At 39.5% G+C, this 18,355-nt stretch overlaps 1 protein-coding gene across 1 annotated transcript; it reads left to right on the top strand.

Annotated features, from left to right (window-relative positions):
- Positions 1 to 1,706: 1,706 nt before the first annotated feature.
- Syt4 (synaptotagmin 4) lies at positions 1,707 to 11,084 on the top strand. The gene is made up of 4 exons (XM_032885594.1): positions 1,707 to 1,987; positions 4,786 to 5,600; positions 7,325 to 7,445; positions 8,432 to 11,084. The coding sequence occupies exons 1-4, from the start codon at positions 1,954 to 1,956 to the stop codon at positions 8,737 to 8,739; spliced, it is 1,278 nt and encodes a 425-aa protein (XP_032741485.1). The 5' UTR covers positions 1,707 to 1,953; the 3' UTR covers positions 8,740 to 11,084.
- The last annotated feature ends 7,271 nt before the right edge of the window (positions 11,085 to 18,355 follow it).

Here is an 18,355-nt window from a genome sequence, read left to right as displayed (position 1 = left end):
GTTTAAAGAATCTAGGCAGGTTTTATACACCATTTTACCATATGAAGCTATAGTTAATGAAGTAATAATTTTAATATGACATACACAGACTATATTTTTGTTTATGACAAATGAGCCTAACCGTATGTTAAACGACTTAGATGGGAAACATACTTTAATGCAATTTATATATGATCAGATTACTGTGAAACGATTACAAGTTAATGCCCTCTCACGGAACAGAGCGCTTTCAGCTGGTGCATGCGTGTAGGGCTGAAGGCAGCCTACCTGAGGTTTGGGTTGCTTTTGACATTAGCACGGTCACTGCTATGGGAACATGACAATTGTGTTTGCAAGCTGTAGCGCGACGTGAGGTTTAAAAAAAGTCTATTCAAAGAGACACTTCAGTGCCACGTGTGTGGGAGCTGGTGGAAAGGAAAGCAAAGAGGCTTTGACTTAGAAAATTTTCCATGATGCAGAGGGCTGAAACCAGCGCCTCCCCAGACACACGGCTGGCGCTTGGGGCAGCCGTTTGCCACTGCGCAGACACCTGTCTCCTGTACAGTAGTATTCGGAGACAACCTCATGCCTCAGCGTCATACATCACAGCACATACTCAATTGCACTTGTTTATTGAATTCCAGAGCAAAGGTGTGTGTGTGTGTGTGTGTGTGTGTGTGTGTAAAACATTGTACAGTATTTTTCTTTTTATAAATCTGCTAAGTGGACCATTGAAAACTAAGATTGGAACCCCAGTGAACTAGATTGTTGGGGGAGGCAATGGGGAGGATGGGGAGGAACACCCATAAAGAAGGGAGGAAGGGATTAGGGGATGTTTCTGGAACCGGAAAGGAATAACACCAAATGTATATTAAGTTAATAAAAAAATCTGCTAAGTGTTTGTTTTAAAAAAGTAATACCCTTAAGATTCAAATTAATCAAAATACGACACCGTATTTTTTTTTTCTTCAGATCCTCATTCCAGAATAGCAGTCCTTTGAAAGTAACTGGTAACAATATTATTTCAGATTTGGTCCAACTCTTGTTATTTGTTTGAAGAAACCTATTAGAGGCCAGAACATTTGACTGTAAATATTACTTATATCAGCAGTGTCCAAATATTTAAAGTCATGTCTGAGAATAAATTTAAACAGTTAGAATTAATTCCATCTATTCCCAAGAGTCTTAACTGGTCAGATGTCAAATATTAAAAGGAAAATAGCTGACAGGCCAGAAAGCAGCAACGACATCACCCTAATGTTTAGACTAAAAACTGGTAGTAAGTACATGGTTATTTTTAATATAACAATTTGTAGTGGATTTCCTCCAAATGTGATAAGTATGGCATGCATGCAATAGTTCACAGAATATTTTAAGAAATTCGTCTTACAGTGGGTCATTTGACTTGGAGACTTCCTTCTCTTTACTCTGTATTCCTTTTATAAATTATGATAGTCTGATAAGTAGGACCCGTTTATTTTAATGTCTGTATATCATCAGGAGAATCTTGGCTTAAGTACTGTCAAAGATACGTTTCCGGACGCATCTCCGTGTGGCTCCGAGTCTAACAGAATAGCATGGTTAAAACCTAGTAGCCCAACAGTTAAAATAATTGGTGAATGTGCGCTGAATCCTCAAGAGAGGAGGGAGGGTGCCAGAAGGAGGGCGAGGAGGAGCGGCTGGAGGGAGGAGGGGGAGGGCAGGTGCTGATTTCAGCCCTGTAGCGTCAGGATTGCGTCAATTCGGGTTTCAGCCACGTCTGGAGTCTCGGAGACAAGCTTTTCAGAAGAGCCAACAGGAACAGGGCAGGGTGGCACATTGCTGATAGAGAGCGCGGACCTTCCTCCAGCCCCTCCCGCTGCCGCGGCCGGTCCCCGGATCCCCCGTGTTTCCCCTGGAAGCCTTGTTTCAGGGTCCTTCCAGGTGAATCTGCCTGGAGTTCTTTCAGCACCTCGGACAGAGCACGCAGAAAACATGGCTCCTATCACCACCAGCCGCGTGGAATTCGGTGAGCAAGTTGCTGAACTTGGGGCTGTGGCTTGGCTCAGGGGCTGTGCCGTGCTTTGCTCTCTACTGGATGTTGAATATGTATATTTTCAAGTAGCTAATCTGAAGGGAAGACGAGAGCAGCAGATGGTTAATTGTGGCTTACTTCCTTCTCTTGGTATTTCTCTCCTTAACATTGCCGTGTGATTTCACCTTCCAGAAGTTCCCGAATGTTCACGCGGCTCTGTGAGCTGCACCCCGAGCTGAGGAAAGAAAAGGACATCTGTTGTTAGAATACTGCTTTATTTATTTTCTGGATGGTTCCTATTTGTGTGTAAATCTTTTAGGAAAAGCTACATACGCCTTCGGTTACGTAAGAGTTGATATGGCATAAAATAACTTGTACGTTGAGGGGTTGAGATGAGTGTTCTATTTCGCTGTCATAAATTTCTCTGCTATGCTTTCCTGCATCCCTGAAGAATGTTGCCAATGACAGATAAAATTCCGTGATACTGTAGTTCTGGGTACTTTACAACAACCGGCTTCGGCCTATTTCTTGTCTCTGGTTGAGCTTTCTGGAGTCCAGCGCTGTACAGTTACAAGTAAAAGCCGCTCAAAACTTGGCTTAGAGCTGCTGCTTTCTAGATTGCTTTTCCTGTTCAAATTCCAAAATTTTGTGATTATGATCTCCTTGTCTGCCTCAGTGAATAAATTAGACATACCTTTTAGAAAATCAATGGACATGTCTAGATCCAATTATATTCTAGAAAATGGGAACAGAGATCAGGGTTTTATCTGTGTTTTTAGGTTAAAGGATGAAGAAATTATTGAGAGTATCTCTAATGTATGATAATTGTGACTAATAAGAGTGGTGAGGACATAATCTGTGCTCTCAAAAGCTAAACACAGTACCAGTAGTTACATTAGCAAAATAGGAGCCCATACTATCTTGGGTGTTGTGAATATTAGATACAATAAAATATTCATAAATGATTTTCTCAGTCTTTCATCTTGGATTTATGTGTGTGTGTGTGTGTGTGTGTGTGTGTGTGTGTGTGTGTGATATTTACACTCAGTTACTGATTTGAAGTCAGAAATTTTCTCACAGTGGGGTATTTTCAGAGACTACCCTTGTGAGAATGTTTCCTTAGTTGTCTGTCTACTTAGAAATAATGACTTTAACTGCTTTTATTGTCCTTATATTGGCTGAAGAATTTCTTAGTTCCCGAGTTTGCTTTTGTTGCCTTGCCCTGCGTTATTAGATTGTGTGTGTGTGTGTGTGTGTGTGTGTGTGTGTGTGTGTGTGTGTGACAAAGACTTGAATAGAAGGGAAAGAAGCTGATACTGTTCAGCTGATTAACTCACTCTTCTTTCTCGTATTCTTCCTCCTCTCCTCCTCCTCTCCTTTCTCCTCCTCTTCTTCCCCTCTCCCTCCTCCTCTTCTTTCTTCTAGGTAGCATTCACTTTTTTCTATTTAGAAGGTTCAAAGCTTCACTTTATCTTTACAAGGATTCAGTTTATTCCTAGAATTAAGTTATAGATTTTATATTTAACCTCAGATGCTTCTCTTACTGTGTCTCCACCTGACTTCCTTTGAGTTCACTTTTAGGATTCTGAAGTAGATGAGAAGATTATTTAGGAGATGGAGAAGAGATGTAAAGATTCCTCTTCTTGGTCTTAGAAAGTATTAACCCTTTTTGGGCTGGGACTTTTATGCTTTGTATTCTCTATTTAAAATAAAACCCAGATAAAATAGAGGTAAATGTACATTACACTTTATCTGCTCTGTTCACTTTATGCTAAAGGCTTACTTAGTTGTGTCACTGTGTCAGACATACAAGCAGTGTTACAACTACTGAACATGTGCTTGCGTGTTAAATGATATGTGCTTCGTGTACAGTCACTGGTGGCATGCCACCGAATGCCAATGACTTAATCTGTTCTAAGTTAAGAGAACAATGGCATTTTCAATTCTATTACCCTTTGCCATACAGAAATATGCAAGGATAAAATTGAACTCTAAATTACCTATACTCACTCCACACTCACAGTTTGAGAATGATTATGACCACATTATTCTGTTTAACCCACATAGATTAACTTTGGGTAATTCAGTGCTTGAAGGATTTTAGGTTCATATATACAAGGGGATTGTAATGTTATAAATTAATTACATGCCATTACCATACTATGGATGTTATTTTACTGTCTTTTTACCTTATTAAGAAATGTTTTTTATCATGTCCTACAACTAGAATGGACATTTTAATAAGTTTATAACAATAGCCAATGGCCATGCTTTTTTCCCATCAGTTTTTAGTTGTGTGGACTACTGTCTTTAAGGTATTCTTTTTTGTTTCCTGCCTGAATTCTGGGTGAATAAAGATATAGAGGAGTGTGTGTGTGTGTGTGTGTGTGTGTGTGTGTGTGTGTGTGTACGTGTGACACTGATGCTTTTGGAAAGCCCCCAAATATGACAATTATACTTCCTCATATTATTGTAAACCTGAGTTAAACAAAGCCAGGGTGAGAATATCAAACATGACCCTGCGTTTATTCCAGATACACTTTCATTTATTTATGAGAATCTACTGAAGTGAAGGTGTTTCAAATCATAATGTATTTTTATGCGTGTCACATAGGGCTATGTTTAGACCTCAAGTTAGTGGGAAACGTCACTATTGCTCATGCCGAGAACTGTAGGGAAGTAATTCAATCTTCCCAATTTTCAGCAGGGGCTAGCTCTATTACGTTTTCCCTATAGTCTCCCCTTTCAGTTCTGATCCTTTAATGTATGCCATTGGTCAATTGGTTTTTCAGATGAAATTCCCACAGTGGTGGGCATCTTCAGTGCTTTTGGCCTGGTCTTCACTGTGTCTCTCTTTGCCTGGATCTGCTGCCAGAGAAGATCCGCTAAGTCCAACAAGACTCCTCCTTACAAGTTTGTGCACGTGCTTAAAGGAGTTGATATCTACCCAGAAAACCTAAGTAGCAAGAAGAAGTTTGGAGGAGACGACAAGAGTGAAGCGAAGCGAAAAGCAGCTTTGCCTAACCTTTCCCTGCATCTTGATCTCGAGAAGCGAGACCTCAATGGCAATTTCCCCAAAACCAACCCCAAAGCTGGCAGCTCCTCTGATCTGGAAAATGTCACCCCAAAGCTCTTTACGGAGACGGAAAAGGAGGCCGTCTCCCCTGAGAGCTTGAAGTCCAGCACTTCCCTCACTTCGGAGGAGAAACAGGAGAAGCTGGGCACCCTCTTCTTGTCTCTAGAGTACAACTTCGAGAAGAAAGCATTTGTGGTGAACATCAAGGAAGCCCAGGGCTTACCAGCCATGGATGAACAATCCATGACCTCTGACCCGTACATCAAGATGACAATCTTACCGGAGAAGAAGCACAAAGTGAAAACCAGAGTGCTGAGGAAGACGCTGGACCCCGTTTTTGACGAAACCTTCACATTCTATGGGATCCCTTATCCCCACATCCAAGAGCTGTCCCTGCACTTCACAGTCTTGAGCTTTGACAGGTTTTCAAGAGATGATGTCATTGGAGAAGTCCTTGTTCCTCTTTCAGGGATTGAATTATCAGACGGGAAAATGTTAATGACTAGAGAGATCATCAAGAGAAATGCTAAGGTAATTCCATAAGCATCTAGGTATCTATAAGGACTGTTTAGTGTAGGGTTTTAAAAAATCTATGGTATTTTCATTCCAATCATGGGTTGGCACACATTATCCTTAATTACTGTGGGCAATAGTAAACAGAGACCAAGGGACTAGAGAGGGCAAAAGGATGTTTAACCCACAACCGAAATGCTCAAGCAATCTTTGTGGTAAAAAAAGTAAGAGAACATACTTCATGATAGTTATGCTTCTTTCGTGTAAAAGGTATTTAAATATTTTGAAAAAGACTGCTACTTTAAAATTCACTTGTGTGCCTCTTAGCATATGTTATTGAGGTGTTTCGGTTCAGAGTAACTGAATTTGAAACTGAGGTGAAAACTTAAGCCAGTTCTTTCTCAGGATGTGGTATTCAAATGCACTTTTAGTGAAATTGCTTTCAGACAAGGGGTTGTCCTGATGACTTCCGGATGTCCATTTTTATTTGCTGCATACAGGAAGTGTGTTACCCTGCCATCTGACTTGGACTCCTTTGAAAGATCTTAGATAATTGGGAAATGACATTACATCAATTTAGCAAAGAAAATCCTTTCCTGCTTTAAATATAAACTGCACTGACCCTAATCGTGGTGTTTCAGAATGATTTGCCACAACTTAAGAAAACAACAGCCACATTATTTGTGATTTTTTAAAATCACAATATTTTGGAGCTAAAAATATCTTTAGAATGTTTTGTAATCGTTTTCCTGTCTTGTATGTACTGGCAGCAGTGAAATTCAGGCCCAGAGAGTTGCACAGCTTGTCTGAGGCACCTGACTGATTGGGGCCCATGAGGATCAAAGAGCTTCGTGACTGTTTTCTTGCTTTCCTTGGTCTGCCTTTTTGTACAACTGCTTGGTTTTAGGCGATTTTCTTCAGCTTTAGCTCTTTTTTTTTGACTGGTTTTTCTTTAGCTGTTCTCAAGTATAAGCAAGTCCCGTGTTACTGTTTTGTTAGTTTTAGTTAAAGCTTGGCACAAGTCACATTCTTAGCTGTCTTAGGTAATGCCTTTCATATAAAACTAAATATGAGTAGCCTTCAATGAAAGGATCTGTTACTGCCTCAAACCAAAATTTTAAAGTTTCAGTCAATTCTCTCAAGCATTTAAATTTATTTATTTTGTCCTTGGATGGAAAGAGACTTTGACTATGAAAGGACAAGAATTCTAACTGCATCATGTCCCTGGTCCAGAATCATTGTTAGATACAGAATAAATTTTCCTTGGCTTGAGTTCAAATGCCACTAAAGCCAATAGTCAAGAATTTAAAATAAAATAAAATATCAACCATGTGATCCTATACATATTAGTTGATAAGATTATGCATTTTATGACTTTGAAGATTAGAGGTGTCATTAAATATCAAAAGCCAAAAAAAGAAAAAAAGAAAAGAAAAAAGCCAATCCTCTGGAAAGTATGATATAATACCCTTCAAAACATGTGTAAGTACTGGGTGTGGTCAAATCTTTGCAAATTTTAGCATTCTGTAGTACCTGAAACAACCACAAGATGGCAGGCAATGGTTTTAATCATTATGGAGCGGCACAAAAGCAGTTTCTGAGATTTCTTAGCCTGTTAAAATAAAAAAAACAAATAGGAACATGACATTAAAATAACAAAGCTATTATGTTGCTGTATGTTTTGTGATGAGAATACGAAAGCTGAAGATTAAAACTACGTCCACGGTGTTTCTCTTTGTTAGAAGTCTTCTGGACGGGGTGAACTTCTGGTCTCCCTCTGTTATCAGTCCACTACAAACACGCTCACTGTGGTTGTCTTAAAAGCGCGGCACCTACCGAAATCTGATGTGTCTGGACTTTCAGGTGAGTTCGCTTCTGAAATACTGGAGTTCGGTCTCTAACTGTCTAACCTATTTCAAGCAAAGACAAACGAAGAGGACAAATGAAGCCCTAGTATTGCTCAGAAAGAGTTGAAGTTTTGCATTTCACACGAGTTTACTCATCTGCATCTTTAATGACCTCATTACTTTTCTTCTAATACTGTATGTGCTTTAAGAATTACATTTTAGTTTTGAATAAATCTGAAAAATAAAAACGTTTGTTGTAGACTGTAATAAGAAAACGAGCTAAGTTATGGGTTGAAATGATCTTAGTTAAAATAGTCACCTTTCTGCTTCTTAGTGTAGTATCTTCTATATCTCTTAAGCACTAGAGCAATTGGGCACAATGATACTTGAGGGGCATTTTGAAAACTAGAAATATATATTTTAATAAAGAATCACATAGTGGTATTGTTATTATTTGGTTGTAGAAATTGATGATGGGTTCTTAAAACTTGGGATCATGAAGATACATAGCATATGTACAGTAATCAAAAACAGTTAATTGCGTGATAGAGAAAGTCACATGATTCCGCAAGAGTGTCACAGGAAAGATCAACTCTGGTAACCACCTGCAGAAAACCTAAAGGACAGGTATTTGACCAGTATGCTTTCCAAATCCCTGTTTAGCAAGCACCCACCCAGAGACAGGCTCACCAAGAGCCCAAAGTGAGAGAGCTCAGACAGGGAAAGGTTTGCCTTCCCCTCAGTTTATGCAATTCATTATTAGTAGGCAGTGAGCAGCGTTCTCTATCTTCCCTGACATCAGTCAAGGACTGGTTTCTATTCTTCATTATTTTCAATTTAATTTAAAAGAGGAGAGTGAAACCTATTCTCACTTCCCATCTGTTTAGACTTGTTTATGTTGTAAGATCCTCATTTCCACTGTCCTGGGGTGCCATGTCCTCTAAGGAGGCCAGCCCTGCAGCTCACTGTTGCCAACATAACACTTGTTGTATACCATTGCAGATCCCTACGTCAAAGTGAACCTGTACCATGCCAAGAAGAGAATCTCTAAAAAGAAGACTCACGTGAAAAAGTGCACTCCCAACGCAGTGTTCAACGAACTGTTTGTCTTTGATATTCCTTGTGAGAGTCTTGAAGAAATAAGTGTTGAATTTTTAGTTTTGGATTCCGAAAGGGGATCCCGAAATGAGGTGATTGGGCGGTTGGTCCTGGGTGCCACAGCAGAAGGAAGTGGTGGGGGGCACTGGAAGGAGATCTGTGACTTCCCCAGGAGACAAATTGCTAAGTGGCATATGCTCTGTGATGGTTAGCTTCCTGGTCACCAGCTACAACGTAAAGGTTTTTACTAGGCGAGAAGCAGTTTTCTTTCTTATACGCGATTGTAAGCTTGTGGCCCAGCAAGCTACTTTACTATTTATTTGTTTTGGTTAGAAGTGGATTAAATTAGTAGACCAGAAGATAGCTGTAAATGTGTATTATGATAATTTCCTCTTTTATTAGAGGCGTTGGCCAAGTTTTCATAAGATACTGTTTCCCTCTGTGTGTGTTAAGTGGGCCAACCAAGCCTGTTATGAGCATTCTAGCTTAACCTCAAGTCACAGATGTGTGTTGTGGGTGATTTCATTTTTGCCTTGGTAGTGAAAATCAGGTGATTGTTAAGAGTTAAAAATGGGAACCACACCTTTTTTGTATGAAAATTAATCCATGTTTCTTCAGGTTGGGGAGATAGGTTTTATTTAAATCCAAAGATATTTCCAAAATGTCCTCAAGTCTGTTTTTTAGTTAACTAAGTCATGTACAAATGATTGTCTTATATATTAGTGTATGCTGTCATTTCCATTGTAATTATTTGATACAATCTCATCATAAAAGGGGTAGCTTAGGTTCATTTCATAAAGACAGCAAAGAAGTTGAGAAATTAATTTATTAAAGGGCTGAATTGAAGAACACTGTGGTTAAAATGAGATTTTTTTTGTTCCATCCCATGTGAGTCATGTAAAATTTAACTTCACCTAAGAACCATGGTCTTGAATTATTCACTGCCTGTCAGAAGCCTCAGTGTGGCCTAAGATACTCCTACTTACCTTTGTGAAGTTGTCAGACTATTTAGTGGGAAAAAAAACAAACCTAAGCTAGAATTTCAGTTAGGAATACAGTTGTTTTTTATATAAAAATCTATCAGTGTACAAGTGTATTTTCAAGATTGTCTTTCCCCCTCACAGTGGACATGGCCACCTAAGTTTTTTAACTTATTCTTTCCCAGGAAGAACTAAGCTATTTAAAAAGGAACGAAAGAAAAGAAAAAAAAACTTGTGAAATTCATGGTCAGGTTGAAGTCAACCACATTATGTAAAAGACTGAGACAAGAAAAGAGTAAGCCTTTCAGAATTTACAAATATTCACAAAATATAGTTAGGCTGTAAAAATGGCAGACAGTATGTTCTCCAACTGTCTTTGGGGACCAGTTCGTTCTGAGCTGTTATTTTTAAGATAGCTTAAAGAATCGTGTCTTGTGCCACTCCCCAATGCTAAGTTCTGAAATTCTTGCGAAACTTGTGCAAGGCAAGCAGATTTCTGGCATTTCCTGGGAAGACTTAGTTCAATGGCGATGTCTTTATATTTGAGTCATTGGAGACTCATGAGGGTGACTTAGGTCCAGCCGAATTATTAAATATGCAAGTTAGAGTTAATGTCTACTGGAAATTTTACCTTCGAGTCAAGTTTTGTGTCAGTGCTTTGGCATTTTTGAGAATGTGTTTGATATCACAGTGTTTGTAAATTCAATGAAAATGTATTTCCGAACCACTTGTCCGTGCTTTTTATGACTACAACAAAAGTCCGACTTTCTATAAGGAGATCTATCTCATTCTGTTTGTACAAAAGACTTTACGCTTTCCCCACACTCATAGTCATCCAGTGACAATGTCATCTGTCATCTCTGCCTACTCAGCAGGCTGAGACTATCATGGAGTGAGCTGCGGTCGTGTGGAGTTGGGGAGGCCACTCGCCTCCTTATGTGTGTACATTTGATGTCATAGGCCATGGGATGTAGTGTAGCTCGGAGCTCTAATGTCAAGAGGCACCATTTCCAAGAATCCTACGGAGCGGCAGGAAGTTGATGGTGATCCAGTTTACAGGATGTTTATTGTTTTTTTTAAATAGAGAACAAATCTGACAACAAATACTTTTAAAATTGTAAATAGTTTTACGATTTAAAGTGTTTTGACGGTGTAAGTCGATTGAAACTATTTATAGCTGGTTTTAAGGGAAAAGAAGAGAACCGCAAAGAAAGGAGAAAAGCAAGAAAAATATTGAAACAGGCAGGGAGATATGTGACCTCATTACTTCTGAAAACTGTACTGTTTATAGTGTATTACAATATCAACGTGAATATCCAATTCTGCTAAATTTCCTGCACTGTATTAAACATGTAAATTAACTTTTTTGTCTGCTTAGCCAGTCTAACCACCCGGACAGGGAGGTTGCCATGTCTGAAGAACTGTGTGATTCAGTGATGACTTGTTCTGACTTGTTGTAGTTCAGTAGTGTTCGGGAGGAAAGCATGGTGTAAGGGAGATGCTGTCTGTCCCTTTGTGCCAGCACTGTATGTTTGCAAGACACGAATAAACTGCCGCTTTTGCCCAAACGATCTCAACCAGGCATTTCCTGCCGATGACTCTGTCCTAAACGCTTTCTTCTTGCTTTCTGAGTTTTTATCTGTTCCTGATAGACCACTCCCATAGCTTAGGGAATACAAGATCTTTCATGTTGGAACTCGGAATTTTGTCTGATATTTGACAGCCATCTGGGGGGAAGATATGCATACCCAAAAGTGAGAAGCCCAATTCTTTTTTTTTCTTGGTTTTTTTGACACAGGTTTTTCTGTGTAGTCCTGGCTGTCTCTTTCTCCTCCCAGTATCCCCTCACACAGCCTTCACTCACCCCCTCCACTTCTCCTCTTATGAAGAGGGGTCCCCTCCACTCCCTGGGTACCAACCCACCCTGCACATCAAGTCTCTGGAAGACTAGGCACATCTTTTCCCACTGAGGCCAGACAAGGCAGCCCAGTTAGGGGAGCAGGATCCCCAGGCAGGTACAGAGTTAGGGATAGCCTCTGCTTCCATTTTTGGGGGACCTGAATGGAAACTAAGTTGCACATTTGGGCGTAGGTCCAGCCCATGTACACTTTTCCTTGGTAGTTCGGTTTCTTGGGGCACCCAAGGGTCCAGGTTAGTTGACTCTTTTGGTCTTTTTATGGAGTGTCCTTCCTTTTTGGGTCCCTCAATCCTTTCCCCAACTCTTCCACAAGACATCTGAGCTCCATTTAACATTTGGCTGTAGGTCTCTGCATCTGTTTTAGTCAACTGCTGGGTGTATCCTCTCAGAGGATAGTTATGCTAGGCTCCTGTCTGGAAGCATAACAGAGTATCATTAATAGCGTCAGGGATTGGTTCTTGCCCATGGGATGGCTCTCAAGTTGGGCCGGTTATTGGTTGGCCATTCCCTCAGTCTCTGCTCCGACTTTATCCCTGCAATCTTGTAGGCAAGACACATTTTGGGTGGTAGATTTTATGGGTGGGTTGGTGTCCTTATCCTTCCACTTGGAAGTCCTGACTGGCTACAGAAGGTGGCAAGGGACACCAACAATAGGACAAATAGCAGCCAACAGAATGAGGAAAGATTTTCACAAACCCTATATCCAACAGAGAGCTATATCTGAAATATATAAACTACTCAAGTAGTTAGACACCAAGAAACCAAATAACCCAATTTAAAAAATGGGACACAGAGCTAAACAGAGAATTCTCTTCCCCCCCTCCATCTTTATTAAATTGGGTATTTCTTATTTACATTTCAATTTTTATTCCCTTTCCCGGTTTCCAGGCCAACATCCCCCTAACTACTCCCAATCCCCTTCTATGTGGGTGTTCCCCTCCCCATCCTCCCCCTATTACCGCCCTCTCCCCAATAATCACGTTCACTGGGAGTTCAGTCTTGGCAGGACCAAGGGCTTCCCCTTCCATTGGTGCTCTTGCTAGGTTATTCATTGCTACCTATGAGGTTGGAGCCCAGGGTCAGTCCATGCAGAGAATTCTCAAGAGAGGAATGCCAAATGTCAGAGAAACACTTAGAGAAATGTTCAAAGTCCTTAGTTATCAGGGAAATGCAAATCAAAACAACTCCAAGATTTCACCTTACACTCATTAGAATGGCTAAGATCAAAAATCTCAAGTGACAGGACATGCTGGTGAGGATGTAGAGCAAGGGGAACACTCCTCCATTGCTGGTGGGAGAACAAACTTATACAAACATTCTGGAAATCGATTTGGTGGTTTCTCAGAAAATTTGGAATAGTTCCCTTGCAAGACCCAGTTATACTACTCCTCCCTATATACCCAAATGATGATCCACCACACCACATGGACACTTGCTCATTATGTTCACAGCAGCTTTATTCATAATATTCATAATAATGTCCTTCAACTGAAGAACAGATAAAGAAAATGTGGTCCATTTACACAACAAAGTATTATTCAGCTATTAAGAACAAGGGCACTATGAAATTTGCAGGCAAATGGCTAGAACTAGACACATGCCTTCAGTGAGGTAACCCAGGTCCAAAAGGATGTGGATGGTACGTACTCATTTATAAGTTGATATTAGCCATAAAGTACAGGCTACCCAAGCTACAATCCACAGACCCTAAGAAGCTAATTAACAAGAAGGGCCCTTGAGAGGATGCTTAATCTCATCCCATGCTTGCCCATGGGATGAGTCTCAAGTTGGGATAGTTATTGGTTGGCCATTTCCCCAGTCTCTGCTCCATCCCCTGTCCCTGCATTTCTTGTACACTGGGTAAATTTTGGGTTGAAAGTTCTGTGGGTGGGTTGCTGTCTCTATAGCTCCACTGGGGATCCTACCTGGCTACAGGAAGCAGCCTCTTCAGGTTCCGTATCCCCCATGCTGTGAGTCTCAGCTGAGTTCATTCCATTGATCCTTGGGTTCCTTCCTTATCCAAGATCTCTGTCACATCCTAGAGATGCCTTCCCATACCTCTTCACCTCTGCCAGTTGCAGATTTCCATTCGTTCTTATGGTCATCTGGTCATCCCTCCTATCTGTCCCCACACCTGATCCTGAATGCCCCCATCCTCCCATTACCCTCCCCATCGCCTCTTCCGCTCAGCTCCCTCCCTCCATCTGCCTCTTATGACTATTTTATTCCTCATTCTAAGTGAGATTCAAACATCCTCACTTGGGCCTTCCTTCTTGTTTAGCTTCTTTGGGTCTGTGGAGTGTAGCATATTACCTGTATTGTATGACTAATATCCACTTATAAGTGAATACATACCATATATATCCTTTTAGGACTGGGCTACCTCATTCAGGATGATATTCTTAAGATTCATCCATTTGCCTGAAAAATTCATGGTGTCTTTGTTTTTAATAGCTGATTAGTATTCCACTGTGTAGATGTGCCATATATTCTTTATTGATTCTTCAGTTTAGAGACATATAGGTTGTTTTCAGTTTCTGGCTATTATGAATAAAACTGCTATGAACATAGTTGTGTAAGTGTCTTTGTGATGTGGTGGGGCATCTTTTGGGTATATGCCCAGAAGTGGTATAACTGATCTTGAGGTAGAACTATTTCAAATCTTCTAAGGAACTGACAAATTGATTTCCAAAGTGGCTGTACACATTGCCACTCCCACCAGCAATGGGGAAGTGTTCCCCTTGCTCCACAGAGGATCAGATGTGTTATGTGGTTCTGACCTTTGTGGAAGTGCGCTATGGTGATCATACATGGCACAATGTTCTCTTGAATAGAATGCACCTTTAACCAACTGTCATTTTTAAATCATCTGTGCCATATTAAAAGGATGAATTGGTATGCTGAAAGAACTAGTAAGCCATTACATTTTAATGTCCACTGGTTCTAAAAGATGCTTATCCCTGAAACTAGAGATGGTTGAGTGCTTCAGTACACTGGCTACTATCCCAGAAGATTTGAGTTCAATTCCCAACAGGGACATGATGGCTCACAACTACCTGTAACTCCAGTCCCAGGGGATCTGTCACTCTCTACTGGCCTCTACAGGCACCAGGTATATACATGGTACACAGACATACAGACAAATCACTTAAAATATAAAAGAGATATTTTTTTTTAAAAAGGTACCTGTTTCAAAAGTGTTTGGTACTAAGTGTTTTCCAAGGAAATTTACTGTCAGGGAAATGCTACTTAAAGACTGTAGCATAGGATTTGGAAGTTTGTTGTGAGACTGTGTCTCCTAGGAATGTCAGAATCTATGCCATAAAGTCTTACCAACATGATTGTCTAAACATAAGCTGAACAAGCACATCAACAATAGACATGCCAAAGTGGGTGGGGGAAAGCCCAGGAGGCCTTAACCCTACACAAGACCCACAGGTAACTAAGAAGTGTTGAGGGTGGAAGAGATACTCTTCTACAAGGCAGGCATACCAATTGGTTATTCAATACCAAGTAACCAACCATGAAAACATATTGCAGTAATATTATACAGGCCAAGGAGATTATCAGTATGTATGAATGTATATATGTATTTACATATATGCATGTAACAGTTATTAAGAAATGAGGCCAAAAATTTGAAAGAGAACAAGGAAAAGTATATGCGAGTATCTGGATGGAGAAAAGGAAAGGGTGAAATTATATTCTAATCTCAAAAATGAAAGAATATACTTACATATATGTTCGCATAGGAATTTTTACATCAGTGTAATTTGTAGTTGTCAAACCCAGGAGTCACCTCTAATGATCATCAATAGATGAGTGGATAAAATGGTGGTCTAGTCACAAAGTATAATGCTACTTGTTAATAAGATCAACAAACTCCTGGTATATGCAACATTTAAAATCTTACAATAATTGTTCTCACTATGGAAAGCTATACATCTTCATTTCTTCCAAAATGTGCAGTGTATACCATATTAGGCTATGTATGAAAATGGTTAGAAGTTACTGTAACATTGAGTAGTGATAAGGAACAGATCATTGTGTATCTGGGACTGACTTATGGACAGAGAGCAGTGACAGGGATTAGAAAGGGCTAGGAGGAAAGTTTGGGGACGATGACTATGCTGATTTTCTGGCCTTGTAGGAGTGATTACAGGGGTATGCATGTGTATTAAACTCATCAAATGTAAATGTGTATAATTTGTTGTGCCTAAATTAGATTCCTATACATTTGTTAAGGGAGAAAGTTTAATAGGAGACAACTGCAATGGCATCACAGAAAGGATGACAAAACTAGTGTGTCCATCTGATGCATGACTTCTGCAAATCAGGGTTCTATAATGTATCCGGGGGATATTTTCTGTGTCGTTACATACACTGTCCTAACAATTTTCATGATTACTTCTTAGTCACTTGAAATAGTTTCTGTATAACTATGCTACCAAATCACTTTCCATTCAAAGACAATTTTTGCTTTTCATTACTATTTTTAGGAAAATACTTTTTAATTTCCATTTTTATAATATATAAAGTATGCATACTTTCAAAATTAAATTACAAAGAAAACATATCTTTCATTCATATCTCCAACATTGTTACTCCTTTCCCATATGTAATGAGCTTCTAAAGATTTAGGGTTCTCACAATTTTAACATAGGTAAGCATATTTGTCTCGGCATCCTTTTCTCCTTATGATAGGAATAAAAATGTGATATACATGCCTCCATGTTCTCTTTTCAGTGAACAAGGTGTGATACAGACTGTCCTCTCACTGCATATGGAGATAATCCTTAATCTGGCTTAAAGTTCTGTGGAGTGTTCTTTTGCAGGATGAATTTATATGTGTCAATGCTTTGTGAGAAAAGCTCACTGGGTTATTTGGTTTGTTGGTGTTTAATTTCCTGAAAAAATAATTGTATATATTGGATACTAGCTTGTTGTTGCAAAAATATAAAAATAAATAAGTATGGTTGTCTTTTACCTCTCTAGGTCCGGCACCGCGGTGCCCCAAGATATCTCCTGGATATCTTGTCGGAAACACAGCCTAACTCTGCGGCGGCCCAGACCAGTCGTCCCACACTCCATTACACTTAAATCTACACGTTAAAGAACACACAACACAATAACCTTAGATTCAATTAGTAAGATATAATTGCCCACCTAAACATACAAAGCCCAGTACCATCCATCCCTTAGGAACATTAATAACAACATGTAAATACACAGAGTGGAACCTTAACGTCAGCCTCCATCATCCTGTCACGGCTTCTCTCTCCCTCCTGTCTCTTCTCCTTTCCATTCCAGTCTCCTCCTCTTCCTTCAAACTTCTCTCCCGCCCATCCTTCCTCTCCACCAATGACAGGCCTCCTTCTATCCTGTACCTGCCCCTCACCTGTACTTTACAAATTCAATGGAGAGAAGGTTCCGGTGAAGTCACCTGACTCCTGAGTACTGACTAGGCAGCTGTCCTTGGGGCAGTGGAATTAGCATCAAAATACAGATAACTCCAGGGCAAACCACAACGCTAGCCCTCTGTCAGATGAAGACCTGGTAAAGATCCTTTCTCAATCTGTTGGTTGCTGTTTTGTCCTATTGATGTCCTTTGCCTTACGAAGCTTTTCGGTTTCATGAGGTTTCATTTATCAGTTGTTGATCTTAGAGCCTGAACCACTGTCATCTGTTAAGGAAATTTTCTCCTGTACCAGTGAGTTCAAGGCTATCCCATACTTTCTATTTTATTGTATTTTGTGTATCTGGTTTTATGTTGAGGTCTTTGATCCAGTTGGACTTGAGTTTTGTGCAGGGTGATAAATATGGATCTATGTGCATGCAGACATCTAGTTAGACAAGCACCATTTGTTGAAGATGCTTTCTTTTATCTATTGTATGGTTTTGACTTCTTTGTCAAATATCAAAAGTGTCTGTAAATGTATGGGTTTATTTCTGGGTTTTTTATTCAATACCATTGATCAACCTGTGTTTTTATATCAAGGCTATGCAGTTTTTATTACTATTGCTCTGCAGTACGGCGAAGCCAGGGATGATGATACACTACAATTCTTTCATTGTACAGAATTGTTTTAGCTATTGTTTTGTTTTCCCACATGAAGTTAAAATTGTTCTTTTAAGGTTTGTAAGGAATTCTTTTGGGCTTCTTATGGGACTTGCATTGAATCTGTCGATTGCTTTTGTTGAAATGGCCATTTTTTTTACTATGTTAATCCTACCAATCTATGAGTATGGGAGATCTTTACATCTTCTGGTATCTTCTTCAACTTCTTTCTTCAGGGACTTGATGTTTTTATTAACGCAAAAAAGCAAGACTTCCCACAAATTGTGGCCTTTTTTAAAACTTAAAAGTGAAAACAAGATCTATTATAGAATATGCAAATATTTTCATAATCTTATTGAGCAGATTACTGTATCAACATTTATATTGCCAAAAATAAGCAAAAAGTTTATATGACCCACTTTTTAGTGTAATCATTCTAGCAGTTATGTTATTGGGACTCTGGGCTAAATTCTTCCATGAGTACAGTAAGTCCATCTCATTCTGACATGTTAAAGTCCTTGATTCTCTTCTCTTAGTATTGTTTTAACATCATTGAATTATTAAGTATATTCAACACAGTTGATCTCTTTCACATATTTTTATGAGAAAAATCTAGACAAAAAGAGAAATTTCAAACAACTATTGAAACCAGGTATATGTGTGTATGTATGCATGTGTATATAAATATAACACACACACACATATAGTTTAATATGCACTAGTTTTCTTTGGTATTTCTTTTCTGTAATTTATTGACTTTTTCCTCATACAGTCATGTGTGATGGAGCATAAAGTAATCAAATACTTGTTAAAGACGGAGCTCAGACTCTGCCGGTGCTGTGTCCCCTCAGTGGAGTGACAGAGACCTTTCT

Source organism: Rattus rattus, chromosome 15 (genome assembly GCF_011064425.1).
Source record: "Rattus rattus isolate New Zealand chromosome 15, Rrattus_CSIRO_v1, whole genome shotgun sequence".
Taxonomy (NCBI): Eukaryota; Metazoa; Chordata; class Mammalia; order Rodentia; family Muridae; genus Rattus; species Rattus rattus.
This window is presented reverse-complemented; position numbering and strand designations above follow the sequence as displayed.